The sequence below is a fragment of the Lampetra planeri genome, chromosome 76 (assembly GCF_965212315.1).
Source record: "Lampetra planeri chromosome 76, kcLamPlan1.2.h2, whole genome shotgun sequence".
In the NCBI taxonomy this organism is placed as follows: domain Eukaryota; kingdom Metazoa; phylum Chordata; class Hyperoartia; order Petromyzontiformes; family Petromyzontidae; genus Lampetra; species Lampetra planeri.
Window position 1 is genome coordinate 2,065,767 of NC_136181.1, and position 18,845 is coordinate 2,084,611.

The window sequence follows — 18,845 nt, forward strand, 5'->3', positions numbered from 1 at the left end:
CAACAACAACAACAACCACAAGACAGCTTAAATTAAGGCCATCAGTCTAACTCTGTACTACAACAAACAAACATGGCTAAACCAATAAACTTTTCGAAATCACCAAAATAAAGCCATGAAAGCAATGAAAAAGCAATCATAGGAACTGTGACAGAATTTTCACAATAAATGGCATAAACAACATGTACTACCAAAACCCTGCAGCCATAGCTGGCTGCATGAGTCACTCCACCTTTAAGATCAGTACACTAAATCAAAACACAGGTCATACTTTGTAGCGATCATCCGGAGCGAAACATTTTATTTTAGGTCACTGAATAGCACTGGCAGCTAGGGGTGTACAACTCCTCTAGAGCAGTTTTGAGTGAAGATCTCATAGGTAGTGACTCAAGTTTCAATTTATTGGCAACAGCATTCCAGACCCTGGGGGCATCAATAGCAAAGGCCCTTCCTCCAGTATATGTACGGCAATAGGGAATATTAAGCTGGTAAATGAGTGTAGACCTTAGGTCAAATTTGTTCTTTGAAACAGAGATGAGATCCAGCAGGTAATCTGCAGATTCTTTTGCAAGTACATCATGAATAAATAAGATCTGGTGCACAAGCCGTCGAACATTCAGAGATGTTAAGTTTGACCCAATGTAGAGGTCACAGTGGTGAGTCCTATATGGGCAGTTCAATGCAAATCTTAAGGCCGAGTGATACATTGAGTCAAGCTTCTTCAGTACAGTACTTGGGGCTGATTTATAAACAATGTCACAGTAATCAAGTAGAGGCAGTATGGTAGCTTTAATCAATTCCAAACGGAACATAGGGGGGAAGCAGTGCTTGTGTCGATATAGAAAACCAATTTTAATTTTTGTCTTTTTCCCAATATAATCAATGTGATCTTCAAAATTCAGTTTTGAATCCAGGATGATCCCAAGATACTTATAGATCTTAACTTGCTCTATTTGATCATTATTTAAGGAATGTAATTTGGGGAAAATAACTTCCCGCTTTAGTCCTGGTGAGAAGCATAGCACCTTGGTTTTGGCAGGATTTAGGACTAGTTTAAGAGCAACTAGCTGATGTTGTAGTTTGTTGAAATCACTCTGGAGCTTAGCAATCACGTCATCCGGAGAGCGGCCAGCAGTAATTAGTACCGTGTCATCTGCAAAAAGATTTACCCTGGAATAATCCAGTTCAGTGCCCAAGTCATTTACATAAAGAGAGAACAAGAGGGGGCCGAGAATGGAACCCTGTGGAACCCCTTTTGTTATCTTAACACTGTTTGACCTCCAACCATCTGTGAATACAGTTTGGGTGCGAGAAAAGAGGTAATTTTTTAACCATTTTACTGTGTTTTCGGAAAAACCGAGGCAACTTATTTTACTAAGCAGGATGTTGTGGTCTACTGTATCAAAAGCTTTGGACAAGTCAAGAAAAAGACAGGCGCAGTACTGCTTATTATCAAGGCTACTGTAAATGTGATTCATAGAGTCTAATGCAGCAGATGTGGTGCTGTATTTTTTTCGGAACCCAGATTGTTTTAGATGTAATAGATTGTTGGCGGACAGGAAACTGATAATTTGGTAGTTCAATAATTTTTCAAAAATTTTCATCAACGGGGACAAAATTGAGATAGGTCGGTAGTTATTTGGATCATCTTTAGGGCCCCCTTTGTGAAGTGGACGAACATAGGAATGTTTCCATTCTAGAGGAACTGATGCTTCTTTGATGGACAGGTTGAAAATATGGGCTATAGGTTTGTATATTAGGTGACCAACACTTAGTAGAGCAAAGACGGGAATACTATCTGCTCCGGTAGAGGAGGACCCTTTGAGGAAGGACAGTTGTTTCAGAACATTACTTTCGTGGATTGGCTGAAAACTAAATTCGCTTAATGTTTGGATAGGGGTGTAGGAATTTGCATGAGCAGGGGTGACTCCCAATAGATTATCAAATAGGGTACCAGCTTCAGAAAAATGAAGGTTAAAATTGTCAACTATTTTTTGGGGATCTGAAAAATATTCCCCATTTCGGTTAAGCTGAACGGGCAGATGATCTGTTTTGGATGCTTTTTCGATACATTTGATTGTTTTCCAGAAAATCCTGGCATTTCCATGAGATTCAAGGAGAGTAGAAGAGAAGTAGTCATTTTTTGCATGCCGTATTTTTTTGACGCATCTATTCCTTAAAATCCTGTATTCTAGCCAGTCATTAACCAAATTACTTTTCTGAGCACATGCCCAAGCCTTGTCTCTAGTTTTCATGAGTTTTGTAATCAAAGGATCAAACCATGGTGGACGATTGCCTTTAGTTTTAAATTTAACCAACGGAGCATGTTTGTTAAGAATTTGTAGAAACGTGTACCTGAAGGTCTCCCAAGCCGTAGTCAGGTTTGGAATATCACAGACCTTGTCAATATCCGAGTGAAGCACATCATTAGTAAATGCCTGTATGCTGAAGTGTCTCATGGAGTGCTTCTCAACCAATTTAGGGGGGGCTTTGTGTCTGGCTGATGATCTCACCCCAAAAATGAAGGAGTGATCACTAAGGTTATTACCTAGAACACCAGTCAGTGCGAAATTGTGAGGGGCATTTGTCAATAGGACGTCAAGCAGAGATGACTGTCCCGGATTTTTTAGGTTGGGTCTTGTGGGGACATTTATTAATTGAAACAGGTTAAATTCATCTGCAAAATTTGTGGCCACGGCCGGCGGGTTTAGCCAATTCCAATTTAGATCACCCACTAAAACTATTTCACCTTTAGGGAGGCCCCCAAGAAGCTCTCTCAGTGCAGATGCAGCTTCAACATCCTTACCACTAGGCGGTCTATAGCAGCACACTACCAATATGTGTTGATTATTAGGGAGAGTTATTCTGAGAGCCAGACCTTCAAAGCAACATTTTTTAAACAAGGAGTGAGCTGGTGAACATGCAATAGTATTACGAACATAGATGGCAATTCCACCTCCTTTAGATCCTCGGTCAAGCCGAAAAAGGTTGTAGTTGTCAATCGTAATCTGCAAGTCATTGACGGCAGGAGTGAGAAATGTTTCTGTTAGGCAAAATATGTCCGGGTCAAGATTTGCTACTTCTAGTTTTAGTTGACTTAATTTAATCAAAAGCCCTCTGATGTTGACATGTAGAACACCAACACCTTTTCTGCCAGAAAAATCTACAGAATTATATGAGTTCTTTACATTTGGGCCAGGATGAAGCTCAATACCACCCAGAAATAAGAAAAGTAGAATTAATAGTTTGCACAGGTATTTTCTGTGAAAGGATGAAGAGCGACGAACCTTGGACGAATAGCAGCAGCTCACAGATGGTGTTATTTTTAAGAGCAGAATGAAGTTTGGAAGGAGTGCTGGTGAAGTAATGGGACAAAGATAGGGTTTAAAAGGATACAATGATGGAGTGTTGAAGTGTCTATAAGTTGTTTCATTAGCAGGTGTAGTGGCAAATTTAGCAATAAGTATTGACGCGAAGTAACGCGGGTAGCCGTTTGTAGAGTTGAGTGTGGCACTAGATATGGCCGGGAGGGACAGTAGTAAGATACACAGCAGGTGAATTGACATCTTTAAAACACTACATTTAAACACACACACAGCTCACTCACACGCAGCTCACCCTCACCCACTCTCACGCACAGCCCACACCCATGCAGCACAACGCACACACGGCCGCACACGCCGCCGCCATCTTGCTGCTGTTGTTGTTGCAGCTGCTGTTGTTGTTGCAGCTGCTGTTGTTGTTGCAGCTGCTGTTGTTGTTGCAGCTGCTGTTGTTGTTGCAGCTGCTGTTGTTGTTGCAGCTGCTGTTGTTGTTGCAGCTGCTGTTGTTGTTGCAGCTGCTGTTGTTGTTGCAGCTGCTGTTGTTGTTGCAGCTGCTGTTGTTGTTGCAGCTGCTGTTGTTGTTGCAGCTGCTGTTGTTGTTGCAGCTGCTGTTGTTGTTGCAGCTGCTGTTGTTGTTGCAGCTGCTGTTGTTGTTGCAGCTGCTGTTGTTGTTGCAGCTGCTGTTGTTGTTGCAGCTGCTGTTGTTGTTGCAGCTGCTGTTGTTGTTGCAGCTGCTGTGTAATGTGGGGAGCGGTAATGCATTGGGTAGTGTGCTGCACTACCAACCCCGAGACCCGAGTTAAATTTCCGCTCAAGGCCACTACCAGTGATGATTATCTAAACCATTCCTGGTACTTCCCGAGGTCGACTCAGCCTAAAATGAGTACCTCGTGTGATGCATAAGCATTGCTATTATAGTGGGTACAACACTTGAGGAGACTTCTCTCTTCTGGAGGCAGCACGTTTATGTAACATTTACATAACATAAAGGGGGACGGTCCCTTACACCCGATACACTAAGGAGTTAATTCCTCCGGACTCTTCTGCCCTCACACTGGTTACGCTCTAACCCTACACTGATTAAGCTCTGACCCTACACTGGTAAGCTTTTGTCCCGACCCTGGCCAGAGGTTCGGGTTCTGCCATTTGGGCTCTTCGCTTCGGGTCTTCCAGGTGGCAGTTCCAGGTCTCCTGGGTGGCACTTCGGTCTTCAGGTAAACAACGACTGCCGTTCCCCTCCAGGGGTCCGGCTTTTATACCAGTTCTTGGCTCACTCCGCCCCTAGTCACTCCTCCCTTCTGGAACCGTCTGGAGGGGCCTGGGGAGTGATGTTATCCTCCACAACACCTCCTGGGAGTCTGGGGTTCTGTACCTCTGGTCTCGAGCTACCTTGGGGTTTACCTTGGCACAACGGCCTCACTCATCACCATTAGACTCCCTTCTGCCCCCTGGTGACTCGAGGCCGTTATTACAGGCTATAAGTAGTAGCAATCACGTAGAGCGCTCAACGATGTCGCTACATCACCCCCCCCCCCCCTCGTAGCACACAGCCATCCCGGTTGTTAACAACCCCCATCAAAAAGGTAAGAAAAGAACGAGTAAAGTATGTGTGCCTCACGTACAAGAACATCAACAAATGCAACAAAAAGTAAGTGACCCGACATAAATACCCCAGACCACCTGTACAAATCTACAATATAAACATAATAATGCTAACAAGCAACGCGCGTAGCCCACGACCCCGCACCCCCCCCCCCCCCCCGCATCGTGTACCATTACGAACAATTCAATAAAGGCAAAAAAAAATGGCTAACAGTGTGTGGTACTCAGTGAGCAGTGCGGGGAGTGTATGTGGTTGGGGGGGTCAAGAGAATCGAGGGGCTTTGGACCGAGTCCTAGTCACCGCACCCCAGGTGGAGGCGGCCTTCCCTGTCCCGGAGGAGCCGGGGGGGGGGGAACAGGCAAGTGTGGTGGAGCAGCAGGTACAGCACACGGGTTGTCCATGAGACGAGAGTAGGTCCCCGTGGCCGGAGCCAGGGAAGCAGAGGTCGGCGGTGCTGGGAGTGGAGTCAGTTGTGCGGCATCTGGGGGAGAAGGCACAGGACTCTGCTGAGGATTATCATCAGCAGGCACGTCACTGAGCTTGCCAGACACGTCACCCACTCGGCCCTGGGATTGTGTAGGTGAGACAGGTTCGCGCATGGCAACGAATTGCTTGAGGCGCGACGGGTGCACGAACCAGCAGCGGCGACCCCAGCGAATTTGTATGCATTGCGGACGTACAACTTGGACCACAACAACCGCCCCTCTCCATGGCTTAAACAACTTTGGCGACGTCCCTACCGGAACCTGCGGGCAGTGTAGCCATGCTTTTTCACCGGCGCACCACACGTGTTGCGAAATACGCCGTCTCTGCAGACGTTCTTTGGCCAACTGATGCGAATCAGAGTTCACCCTTGAAGCCTCTCGTGTCTCGATTAGCTTTTGGATATTGAAGCGGACAGAGTCGGAAAATTTGGATATGGCTTTTGGTGGCATTACGCGCAGCTGAACGTCAAAAGGGGGATTGTAGTCCCTGACATACATGAGGAAGAATGGTGATAGCCGGTGGACGCGTGAGGGACCATACGGTACGCAGCTAAGACACCCGGAATGCGTAAGTCCCAGTCCTGCTGAGTTTTGTCCACCTAGTGGCTGAGCATAGCTGTGAGTGTCCGGTTCAGATGCTCAACAATACGATCCGTTTGGGGATGATACGGAGATGTCCGGACTTTCTGAGTGCCCAGCAGGCTGCACACTTCCCACAGCAAATTGGATGAAAAAGTCCTCCCTTGATCTATCAGCAATCGCTCGGGGGACCCCTTATCCATGACGTAACCGTTAAGGAAGGCCTCCCTGATGGCGGCCGCTGATTGGTTGTGGAGAGGCCATGCCACGGGCCATAGAGTAAAATATTCAACCCCAACCAGTAAAAATGTATTACCCCGCGGGGTGGCGGGAAAGGGGCCCAGAATGTCTAAAGCGAAGAGCTCATTGACTCTAGAAACCTGGATTGACTGCAGGGGCGGACAGCAGGGTTTTGCAGGACGATTCCGCCGTGCGCACTGCACACACCCTTTCAACAGGTTAGCTACATCCGTGGCTATGCCTGGCCAGAAAAAGTCTGACGGATCGTGTCAAGGGTCTTATGCACGCCCAAGTGCATGAGCCATTCGTGAACCGCCCACACAACCCTCCCCAGCAGGGCTGTCGGTACAACGATGGCATGTTGGCGAGCGCCCTCATCCCGGCACATAAACAAGTCGTCCCTTAGAACCACCGGGGCCAGGCATGCTCGGCCATCATTCCCGTCAGAATGCACAATGCGGCAGCACATCTTGACCAAGGAAACATCTTCCTTTTGGAGTCGTCCCCATTCGGCCATGTCAAGATTAAGCACGGCGTCATGTGCTACTGTATTGTCTGTCACCTCCGGGGGGGCACCTCAGCTGAAGCTGCAAGAGGCGGGCCGAATTACATGAAGGTTGCTTGCAGCGGCCAGAGCCTGAAAGGCAAGCGCACTCGGCGCGCGGCGGCAAGCGTGACAGCGTCAGCATTTGAGTGCTGGGTTCCATTCCTGTACAAAATAGTAAATGAGAAATCCAGCAGGATCTCTAACCATGTCAACAGCTGGCCAGATGGCTGGTCGACCCATAGCGCGTATTGCAGTGCAGCATGGTCAGATTGCACTGTGAAGTGTCTGCCATACAGATATGGGTGGTACAGGCCTACGAAAAACACAATCGCGGCGTGTAATGCAATAGCGTTGTTCGGTGGGGGAGAGAACCCTGCTACCATACGCAATCACATACTCCACTCCGTTGACGGTTTGCGATAAGACCGCACCAATGCTGGTGTTACTTGCGTCAATGTCAAAGATAAACGGCACAGAGAATTCGGGGTAGCGGAGGGGAGGGGCGTTAACCAAAGCGTCACGTAGCACCCAAAACGAAGCCTCCTCCTCTCCCCAATGAATTTTTTTACCTTTGGCCGTCAACGCATGGAGTGGTTCCGCGACGGTGGCAAACCAGGCAAAAAAGCGGTGGTAGTATGATGCGAAGCCGATGAAGCTTCACACCTCACCCACCGACGTACAGGTAGGCCACGTCCTGACGCACTTGATTTTCTCAGGGTCTATTGCAATGCCGGACTCACTTACAATATGGCCGCAATAATGTACGGATTTTTTCAGATGACATTTCTGCAGTATGAACTTTAAATTTGCGGCACGCATTTTCGTAAATACAGCACGCAACCATTTGAGATGTTCGTCGAAGGTGCGGCTAAAGACGATGACGTCATCTAGGTAAATAAGGCAAGAATCCCACTGAAGTCACGCCAGGATGAGTTCCATTAATCGTTGGAACGTCACTGGTGCAGAGTGGAGTCCCATCGGGAGCCGATTGAACTCAAAGAGACCTTGCGGCATGCGGATAGCCGTTTTGGGTTGGGACGCCTCGTCCAAGGGCAATTGACGAAACCCAGACAGTAGGTCAAGTGTGGAAAAGTACCGAGCACCGGCCAGGGCGTCTAAGGAGTCGTCCATCCGGGGTAGCGGGTGCGCGTCTGTGACCATAATTTAGATTAATTTGCAAAATCGACACAGAAGCGTAAGCTTCCGTCATGTCTTGTTTTTAATGAGTACGATAGGCGCACCCCAGGGGCAAGTGAATGGCAAGATAATGTCGGCAGCTAACATGTTCGGCTGAGCCTGTAAGGGTTTTGGCGGATCAGAGAGGCATCCCCTGTGTCGATATGATGGCTCAGCAAGGTGGTGCGGCCGATGTAATATTTTACCGTTCTGAAGACATCTGAAAAGTTGAGCAAAAGGGACCTAAACTTCCGGCGTTGGGGCTCACATAACTCAGCTGATTCCGAGCATAGGGAGTCTATCCAGCGGATATCTGGTCCGGAACATGGCATCGGACGTGACCCAGTCTGAACGCTACCCACAACACTCGCGTCACGAAATGCTGGTTAAGCATGTGCAAGAACCATGCTCTGCAATAAGACAGAAGTTGTCAACCCGGCATTGAGAACCTGAATGAACGGTTCCCTTTTGGCAGATACCAGGGTCTGTACACCCACGGTGTTGGAAGGCCCCAACAGGATCCCTCCGGCCGTAGTAGCTAGGTCAAGTGGCTTATGCGGGCGCAGGGGGACAAGCATTTGCGCACCCAGGGGGATTCGAACAGTTACTGCCGCAAGCGCCTGCACCGTGGCATTTGCCGCGCACAGCCGGGTGGAAGATGGCAGGAACGCTAATTGGAGACCTGACGGCAGCTCGATGCATCCGCAATCAACGAGAATTTTAATCGGCATTTTACCCAAGAAATCTGTGCCCGACAAACACGGCATGGCCAGGGATGACGAGACCAGAATCGGCCCTGACAATCTGATATCCCCAATACAGATTTCTGCGGTGATTTGGCCGATAATCCCCAATGAACCCACATTGGCGGAAAAACACGGAACCTCGAAGGGGCGCAGAGAGCGACATTTTTCTGGCAAAATGTTGAAAATATGCTCTGAAATAATGGTAGCTGACGCACCCGTGTCGACGAGCGTTCAGAACTGGATACCCCCTATGGAGCCCATAACAACGGACGACGATGCGGTTGCGTCGACCACCCTCTGGACCAACTCTGACCACTGACTGGGTCGGAGTGGCCAGTCCTCCGGAACACATTCCGTCGCCCCGTGAACCGACGCACGACCCGACCCTGACCCAGTGCGGTGAGATGTATGAGGTGTAACCAAGGGCCGAGTGCGATCGGCGCCCCGACGTGGCCGGTCGTCCTTCCTCCATCCCCTGTCAGGAGCGGACGTGAAGACTTGAGCGGGAGCTGAATCTTCAGGAGCGCTGCGCACCTCACCGGCCACAGCACATGCCGTCAGCCCCGTCTCTCGCTGGAGGAGCAGGTGGGCTTGGACACTCCGTGCCACTTGCAGGGAGCACAGGTCTGTGTCATCGATCATGTGGACGACAACACGAAGCTCCCGTGCCAGCGCCAACAGCTTCTCCATCACCAGCGCGTGGATTCCCTCGTTGTCCATCCTGGGGTAGGCGGACTTTGCCAACGCCAACAGAGCGCTGTGGAAGGTGAGGGGTGTCTCAGAGTCCCTGGTCCTCCGCTCGGGAAAGCGATGGTGGGTGCTTGATGGTCCGTAAATAGCGGCCATCTGTTGCATCGCCAGCTGTAAGGTGGCACATTTGGCTGGCGGGATGGCGATGAAAGCAGCAAGAGCGTCGTCATCGAGGGCCTTCTGGGAGCACTCGGAGCACTTCTCCTTCGGACCAACCTGCCATTGCAGCATTGGTGAGGAAGCGCCACTGGAAAGCAGCCCAGTCACCCCCGGCGGCAGATAATGCTGTCAGGATGGGCAGGCGTTGCTGTCGCGAAGGGACGGTTGCAGCCGGGCGCTGCTCTTCCCCACACATGGAGGGAGATGTATCACTCTCCCCGCACAAGATGTCGGCTCCTTTACTCGGTCGCTGCGATGATGACGCTGCAGCTTCTGATTGGCGGGATGGCGATGATGACGCGGCAGCTACTGATTGGCGGGACGGCGATGATGATGCGGCGGCTCCTGATTGGCGGGAAGTTCCGGCGGGAAATTCTAAATGTCGGCGGGAGTCCTGGGAGCGGCGGTGGGAATTGCAGCCCCGCGTGGCTCCACGTCCCCGTCCTCTGCCGTCAGCTCCCCGCGATGTATCTCATCCAGCAGGGACCCCGCAGCATGCAGGAGCTCGGTGAGGCTCGAGTCCACCGCCCAGAGCGCGCTCCCCGATGGCGGCGAACCGCCAAGCGGCTGGACGGCATGCTGCACGGCCGGCGGCGCTTCTTCCTCATCCTCGTGGGTCTGCATTCCCTGTGCTATTGCGTCGTTTTCTGAAGATCAGGTCCGTACGGTTTTACTCCTTGTCTCCATAGCTCACACTAGCTAAGCAATAGCTATCTTGGCCACTTCTGGCACCATATGTAGTTGGTACAAACTTGGGGAGACTTCTCTCTTCTGGAGGCAACATGTATTTAACATGTACATAATACAAAGGGGTATAGCCCCTTCCACCCGATACACTAAGGAGGTATTTCCTCCAGAATATTCTGCCCTCACACTGGTTACGCTCTAACCCTACACTGGTTACGCTCTGACCCTATACTGGTTAAGCTTTTGCACCGACCCTAGCCAAGGGTTCAGGTTCTGCCCTTTGGGCTCTTTGCTTCGGGTCTTCCAGGTGGCAGCTCCAGGTCACCGGGGTGGCTCTTCGGTCTTCAGGTAATCGACGACTGCCTGTCCCCTTCAGGGGTCCGGATTTTATACCAGTTCCTGGCTCACTCCGCCCCTAGCCACTCCTCTCTTCTGGAACCATCTGGAGGGGCCTGGGGAGTGACGTTATCCTCCAGCCCCCCTCCTGGGGGTCCGTAACCCCGGTCCCGAGCTACCTTGGGGTTTACCTTCGGCCAACGGCCTCACTCATCACCATTAGACTCCCTTCAGCCCCCTGTTGATTCGAGGCCGTTATTACAGGCTTTAAGTAGTGGCAATCGCATACAGCGCTCAACGATGCCGCTACACTATTATGGAGACAAAGGCGCCAGTGCGTGATTCTGGCCACCCACCCCCTCATTGCACTGTCAGCCTTCACAGGTGCATGCTAACAGCACCTGTCCCAACAGTCTATTATGTCTATACAGGGGTCCCTTGTCTTGTAATGTGTGTGTTGTGTCCTAGAACTAACCACACAGAGACGTCTGCTGGAGGCAACGCGTTTATTATAACAACTCTGAGCACTCTGTTAAACACTACTCTGTTGAACAGGACTCTGTTACACACTACTACACACTCCGGGCTATGCTACACGCCAGCTACGCTAAACGCCGAGCTACGCTACACGCCAGCTACGTTACACGCCAGCTACGCTTCAACCCCGGCTTAGCGAGAGCCTCGGAGAGGGTCCCAGGGTGTCCTGCGCTACCTCGGGTCTGCTACAACCGGCTCTAATGAGAGCCTCGGTTCAACGTCCCCAGGTGCTGTCCCAGTCTTCAGGTCTTCAGATGTCTTTGAGCGTGAGTTGGTGAGTACTGCCACGATCGTCCCGAGGGCTGCCCTTTTATCCCCAAGTTGGGGTCACCCCTCCCCTCACGCCCCCCCCCCCCTAAAACCTTCTGGAAGGTCTTATCTTAAGGGGTCTTAGGAAGTGGTGGGGGGGGGTCCCCCTCCCCCTCAGCTTCCACCCCTGTCGGCCCGTGAGCGTGGTGGGTCAGCTGCGCACAGCTCCTTATTACGACGCAACATGTGTATTGTGAATAATGTATAGGTATGTCTGCAGAATCGATCGCATGGAGAAGAGGCCCTCAAGACAGCCTCGTGCTAAAAGGCACCAATGCGACCAGTGTTCATGCAGAACGGATCGCAGTCGACGTTTGAAGCAGAAACAGAGCACACACACGGGCGCGAAGCCCTTCAAGTGCAATGTGGGATTAAGTTTACATTATCAGGAAACCTAAAGGGGCATGAGAAGATCCACAAGGAAAAAGTGTAATCGGCTTGTGAAAGTCAACGTACTTCAATGAGCTCATCTCTCATGAAACAAGAACCAGAAGAAATTTCAACTTGACAACATGGCCAGAAGTGATAGTGAAATGTGAACAAGTGATGGTGAAATCTGAAGTAGTGATGGTGAAATGTGAAAATCAAGATTCTACTCCAAGATCCAATCTACAAGTGGATGGAGGCTGCGTGAAGCAGGAGGATAATTCCAATTTTGAGGGAGAGTGAGGTATTCTCCAGCAGTTTGTGGATGTGGAGGTGTGGGTGGGGTTTTTGAAAAAAGCTGAGTAGGAGGGGCCAGGACGTGTGAAATGGCATCTGGGAAGATGTGTAACCAGGGGTTTGAGACGGATTCACAGGCTTCTGTCATTAAAAAAATGCATATGGGTGTCGGTGTCATGCAATCAGAGATGAGCTTCATGTAATATTAAGTCATTGAGTGTAGAAGCAAAATACAGGCAATCATCTGTGGGAGCTGCTGCCCCCTGACTCCTCACTCGTGTGAGGGCTGCTGCTCTCCGACCCTTCTCCCCCTTCCACCTCCCCTTCCTCCCTCCACGCTGCCGCCGCTCGAGTCTTCGGCCTCGCTGCCTCCGCGTCCTCCCTGTGAGGCATGACTAGTGGCTGGCTCTCGGCCACCCGGGGTTATCCACACACACTCCCCGCAAACACTCCCCCAAATGTTTGGAGAAGACTCCTTGCACGTGCGTGCGTGCCCATGCATGCCACTGCCCACACTCGTGCACGTGCAGCCACCCGCACCTCTTGGCCGCCACGTGCACGAGCTAAAAAATAGCCGTATGAATATGCGCGGGCGCGGCGCAGCACCACCACCAAAAGCACCACCAGCAGCACCACCACCAAAAGCACCACCAGCAGTACCACCACAACCACCACCACCACCACAATAACAACCACCACAACCACGTGCTTGAATTTGGCACCTGCCGACACCCTTAACGTGAACGTCGCCACGAAAACCTACTGCGTAAAACGCGCGGAGTAAATAAGCACCCACGCTCAAGCACCAGAAAATGAAGGAATGTCGACAGGATTTGCTAGCAACACCCGGGCACAATGGCGAATGAACGTCGGCAGGATTCGCGTGCAAAACCCGGGTAAAATGACGGAGGAACTTCGACGGGATTCTGGCGTAGTCAGTAGGATTTTCGCGCAAAACCCGGGTAAAATGGTCGCGCTGATGAAGTTATTCGCGCGCCAATTCCACGCACTATGGCGAGCTATTACTGACGATACTCGTGCGTCAATCCATTTGCGCAAACGCGCGTGGTTAGCGTGGCCCAATCGCAATGACAATCGAATCGAGGTTACCTCTCTTACTTCACCCGTGATTCACGCCTGCACCGACCGTCCACGATCGTTTATCAGTGAATGCGCGCTGATCACCAAACTTATGCGCGTACTCACACCACCCGACGCTCTCTCCACACCCACAGAAACCACGCAAGGTCGCTATTTTATGCTAGAGTTTATTCCCGACGCGACTGTCATTCAAAACTGAATTTTCAAGATCACATTGATCATATTGGTAAAATTAAAAAAAAAAAAATTCTGTATCGACACAAGCACTGCTCCCCCCCTATGCTCTGCTTGGAATTGATAAAAGCTACCATATTGCCTCTACTTGATTACTGTGACATCGTATATAAACCAGCAGACCAGTACTCTACTGAAGAAGCTTTACTCAATTTATCACTCGGCCTTAAGATTTGCATTGAACTGCCCGTATAGGACCCACCACTGCGATCTCTATATTGGGTCAAACTTAACTTATCTTAATGATCAACGGATTGTGCATCAGATCTTATTTATTCACGATGTACTTATAAAAAAAAATCAGCAGACTAACTGCTGGATCTCCTCACTGTTTCGAAGAACAAATTCTCATTCACCAGCTTCACATTCCTTATTGCCGTACAAATACTGGAGGAAGGGCCTTTTCTATTGATGCCCCCAGGGTCTGGAATGCTATCGCCAATAAACTGCAACCTGGATTACTACCTGTGAGATCTTCACTCAAAACTGCTCTAGAGGAGTTGTACACCCCTAGCTGCCACTGCTATTCAGAATGGTCTGAAATCATATGTATCATTCCGGATGACCGCTGCAAAGTATGATCTTGAGTTTTGATAATAGTGTGCTGATCTTTAAAGGTGTATTGAAAAATGTTGATTTTGCTACTGATACTCCTGCTGTTATGGAGTGACTCATGCAGCCAACTAAGGCTGCAAAGTTTGGTCGTACATGTTATGTATATCGTTTATTGTTAAATTTGAATCACAGTTCCTATGAGTTTATTTTGGTGATTTTGAAAAGTTTTGGTTTAGCCATGTTTGTTTGTTGTAGTACAGAGTTAGCCTGATAACTGTAATCTACATTGTCTTATGGTTGTTATTGTTTGACTTGCATCCCACTGGGATTTTTGCACATAGCGTTGAAATATGGTGTTTTTTCTGGAAGACTTTGCTGTTTTTTCCACGATTTTTCTGTTGCGTGTAGTCACTTTAAGATGCTTCTTGTTCATGTTTTTGTTTTGTTGCGGTTGCACCCGAGTCAAGAGCCGCATGGCTCACGCGGTTATACCTAGTAAATGAAACGGAAAACTTCTGTTACAGCGGAACCAATTTTTGGAAATTAGTGTATACTTTTATTATTCCCTTAACTTCAAAGGCCCGGGGTGACGTTATATGTTGAGTCTGCAGTAAAACAAATACCACTGGCGGCTCATTAACGTAATTTACCCATTAATTCTGCAGCCACGCCCAATCACTCCATATATGGGCACGCCTCGTTACCATAATTTATTCATACACATCCGCGTTAACTTGAGGGGAGTCGGTGTGGGTGCTAGTGACGTCATGTCATCTCTCCCGCTGCGTGCTTCCGTATGACGTCACGAAATTCCCAGGAGCTGCTTCTGTGCGCGCAACTCTCGGATCAGAGGTGAGAAGTTCACATCGTGATGTTGGTTGTTGTTGTTTACCCAGGTACAGCCTCGCTTCTTCCCTCTCTCGTAGCGATAGCAATTGAGGAGCGGCAAGTATGGAATCGATGTCCAGGTTGGAACGTTACTACGTGGGGCCAAGCCATGCAGGCCTTGCCTCCTGCCCTTGCCTTACTGACTTTGCTTTGATTCTCTTAAGTTTAATTTGTCTTCACCTGGCTGACTACTTCACCTCTCAGAGCCTCCATACTCTAGTTCAGGATCGTCGAGTTTTTTGGGGGGGGGTGGGGGATGCTTTTGCGCGTATTCCCGATTGAGTAATATGCAGGCCGCTTTTCACCACTTGAATATTCGGACAAAACCAGTCCAGACCTTTAATTTTAGTCTGAATGAGATTTCAAAGCATTACCCAATTACACTCGCCCACCAACACGCTCACCCATACGCTCCCACTCATACACTTACACACTCACCCACTGTCAGCGAGCATCTATGAAGGCCGTCACGGCACACGAAGGGGTAGGTGACCAGCACCACGCCCAGCCTGCCTTTGTCTCCCTAGTGGCGATGTTTACACACCGCACCAGGTACTCATTTGAGGCCGAGTTGACCTAGGGGAGGCCTAAGACCAGTTCAGATATTTGTCACTAGTGTTGGCTTTGAGGGGAAATCGAACCCGGGTCGCCGGGTTCATAGCACAGCGCGCTAACCGGTACACTCACCCACACACACTCGCCCACACACACAAAGACAGTTTAAAGAGGTGAGTTTTCAAGACGGACTTAATTATATCTATCGACTCTCTTACTAATCAGGGTGACAGCTTCATTTGACCAGAGTGGTGAACCTGGAATGCTGGATTGGTGACGTTTGCACGGCAGTGGGTCTAGCCTGCTTGAACAGTGAGTGGGCAAAACCTGCCCTGTCAGAGAGACAGGCAGACTGACCAGTAGCTTCCACAGTCGGTGTGTGTGCCCTTGCCCTTTACACCCAAAGCTCGCTTAGCGCTCCTCCAGATGCGTTGTTCCTGGAGAATTAAGTGCCAATCGATCAGCGCTACAAGGGGTCATCATAAAACCATTGTATACTCCATAGGGATTCGTTCCTGACAATGTATATTTAGTATGAATAATATGAGGGCTTCATTTGGGTACCCGTAATAGCGCTAATAATACAGATGCTAAACATTTAGTAAAAATATTGTTTTATAACATCAGTATTATGTACTATACTTACGAGTGCATTCTACTTTACTAATCCTACAAGTCAGTGGAGGAAGACAAGGTTGAAGGAGCTGCTGCGCTTCCAGTCCGGGTCGTTCTCAGAGAAATGCTTCAGGACCTCCCTGATCTTAGTGAATCCCTCAATCTAAATTTGTGTGGCGAGGTTTTTTTTTTAGGTGGTGACTGAAACTCTATCCTGGTCGTGTGAGTTCTCAACTGGCTAAACGAGTCATTTTTTAAACATAATCATGACCACGAATCGTGATAATTAAATCGTGAGGGGTGGGGTCTGTTTGGCTTGGAGTATGCGTCGCTCTTCGTTTTCTTGCGCTGCTGCGTGTTCTTACTCGTGAGCACTTTGTAAACTAAACAAAATTAAGAACAAAAATATCCAGGACAAAGAGCGCTGAAACAAATCGGCACTCTAAGGGTCGCACTAAGCAAGGTCTGCCTGTAAATTGTGTGTAATATGTATGTATCTGCAGAATCAATCACATGGAGAAGAGAGGCTCGGCAAAGGCTGGAAGTAAAAGGCACCAATGCATCCAGTGTCCATACAGCACAGATGAGATGTGTAACTTGAAGAGACATCAGACAAAACACACTGGCGAGAAGCCCTTTAAGTGCAGTGTGTGTGGGAAGTCATTTGCTCAATCAAAAACTCTTATAATTCATCAGAGAACACACACAGGCGAGAAGCCCTTCAAGTGCAGTGTATGTGGTAAGGCATTTTCAGAGTCAGAATATCTTAAGAAACATAATACAACACACACGGGCGAGAAGCCCTTCAAGTGCACTGTGTGTGGGAAGGCATTTGCTCGTTCAGTAACTCTTCATAATCATCAGAGAACACACACCGGTGAGAAGTCCTTCAAGTGCACTGTGTGTGGGAAGGCATTTGCACATTCAAACATTCTTCGTGTTCATCAGCGAAGACACACCGGTGAGAAGCCCTTCAAGTGCACTGTGTGCGGGAAGTCATTTGCTCATTCAAAAATTCTTAAAATTCATCAGAGAACACACACAGGCGAGAAGCCCTTCAAGTGCAGTGTATGTGGCAAGGCATTTGCAGAGTCAGCATATCTTAAGAAACATAATAGAACACATACGGGCGAGAAGCCCTTTAAGTGCATTGTGTGTGGGAAGGAATTTGCTCATTCAAAAACTTTTCGTGTTCATGAGAGAACACACCAAGTGCATAAGTCATACAAGTGCTTGGTGTATGGGAAGGCATTGGCTCATTCAAAATCTCTTAAGAAACATAAGACAACACATTCAGGTGAGAATCCTTTCAAGTGCACTCTCTGTGGGAAGGAATTTACATTATCAGGAAACTTAAAGAGGCATGAGAAGATCCACAAGGAGAAAGTGAAATTGACTTGTGAAAATCAACATGCTGCAATGAGCCCATCTCTCATGAAACACGAATCAGAAGAAAATTCCAACTTGGCAACACAGCCAGAAGTGACAGTGAAATGTGAAGAAGTGACGGTGAAATGTGAATATCAAGATTCGACTCCAGGACCCAATCTACAAGTGGATGGAGGCAGCGTGAAGCAGGAGGAGCATTCTGATTTCGAGGGAGAGAGAGGCAATCCCCAGCAGTTTGTGGATGTGGAGGTGTGGGTGGAGTTTTTGGACAAAGCTGAGTAGGAGGGGACGGCACGTGTGAAATGGCACCTTGGAAGATGTGTAACCTGGAGTTGGAGACGATTTCCCATAGCATTCGCCTTATTCACAGGATTCTATCATTTCAAGAATGCATAGGGGTGTAGGTGTCATCCAAGCATAGATGGGCTTTCTGTACAGATAAAGTTATTGAGTGTCGAAGTGAAATAGTCGATATCCAAAGCATTATGCTGCCTTATAAAACACGAATTAGAAATGCATTTTGATGGTTACGTATTAAATGAATAAGTATGAATTATAACTGTTTGCATTACTATTAAAGTGGCTGTCTGGTGTGGCCGTGCTTTTCTGCATGCTCCCAGTCTGTTTTTTATTGCTTTTTAAATGCCCTTTAATAAAAGAAAAGGTAACCATTTTTGTAATATTTACGTTTGGTTTCATACACTAAATATATGTTCATGATATCAAAATAAATAAATGTCAGGCCTACTTTCTGCAGTTTCGCTTTTAATCCCTTTGGGTTTCATTTAATTGGTCTTAGCCTGGTATTATTTTTTTCATTTTATATGATGGTAACAGCAGGGGTCTGCAAGTCTACTGTAATCCCACCTGATGGCTATGTACGCACCTTGCATAGTGTAGTTGTGGTTTATAGTGCAGTGTAGCGTCAAGTGCACAGTGAATAGTTCGTGGTAAATTTTGTGATGTGTGGTGAAATGTGTGTTTGTATGGTGATGTATATTATGTGTACAGTGCATAGTGTAAGAAGCCGGCTTCGGCTTTTCACGTGACCAATCGCACGCAATGTATCATTGCACTCAGTCGTGAGTTGCAGTCGAAAGGTGTCGAATGAGAGTAAAGTTCTGCATCTTGACGCTGTATGCCACTTGCAGTAAGGCGTGTTGTGTGCCATGCAGTTGCTGTAGCTGGTGTGAGCTTACCTGTGATTAATCGCACCTGTAATTGTGCACTGCAATGTTTCTGTAATTGCTACGTAGAGCCAGGTGTTGGTGTATTTTTTTATACGTGGAGGTAATGTTTAGAGCATGCCCTGCCCAACTCTGTAGACTATTCAAAGTACAGGGAACACCCCCATTTCAGATTCGAGGT

At 48.5% G+C, this 18,845-nt stretch overlaps 1 protein-coding gene across 1 annotated transcript; it reads left to right on the forward strand.

Moving 5' to 3' along the window:
- Window positions 1-14,763: 14,763 nt before the first annotated feature.
- LOC144737995 (uncharacterized) lies at window positions 14,764-18,609 on the forward strand. The gene is made up of 2 exons (XM_078620930.1): window positions 14,764-14,882; window positions 16,592-18,609. Exons 1-2 carry the CDS (start codon window positions 14,827-14,829, stop codon window positions 17,757-17,759), a joined length of 1,224 nt encoding a protein of 407 aa, XP_078477056.1. The 5' UTR covers window positions 14,764-14,826; the 3' UTR covers window positions 17,760-18,609.
- Window positions 18,610-18,845: the final 236 nt, after the last annotated feature.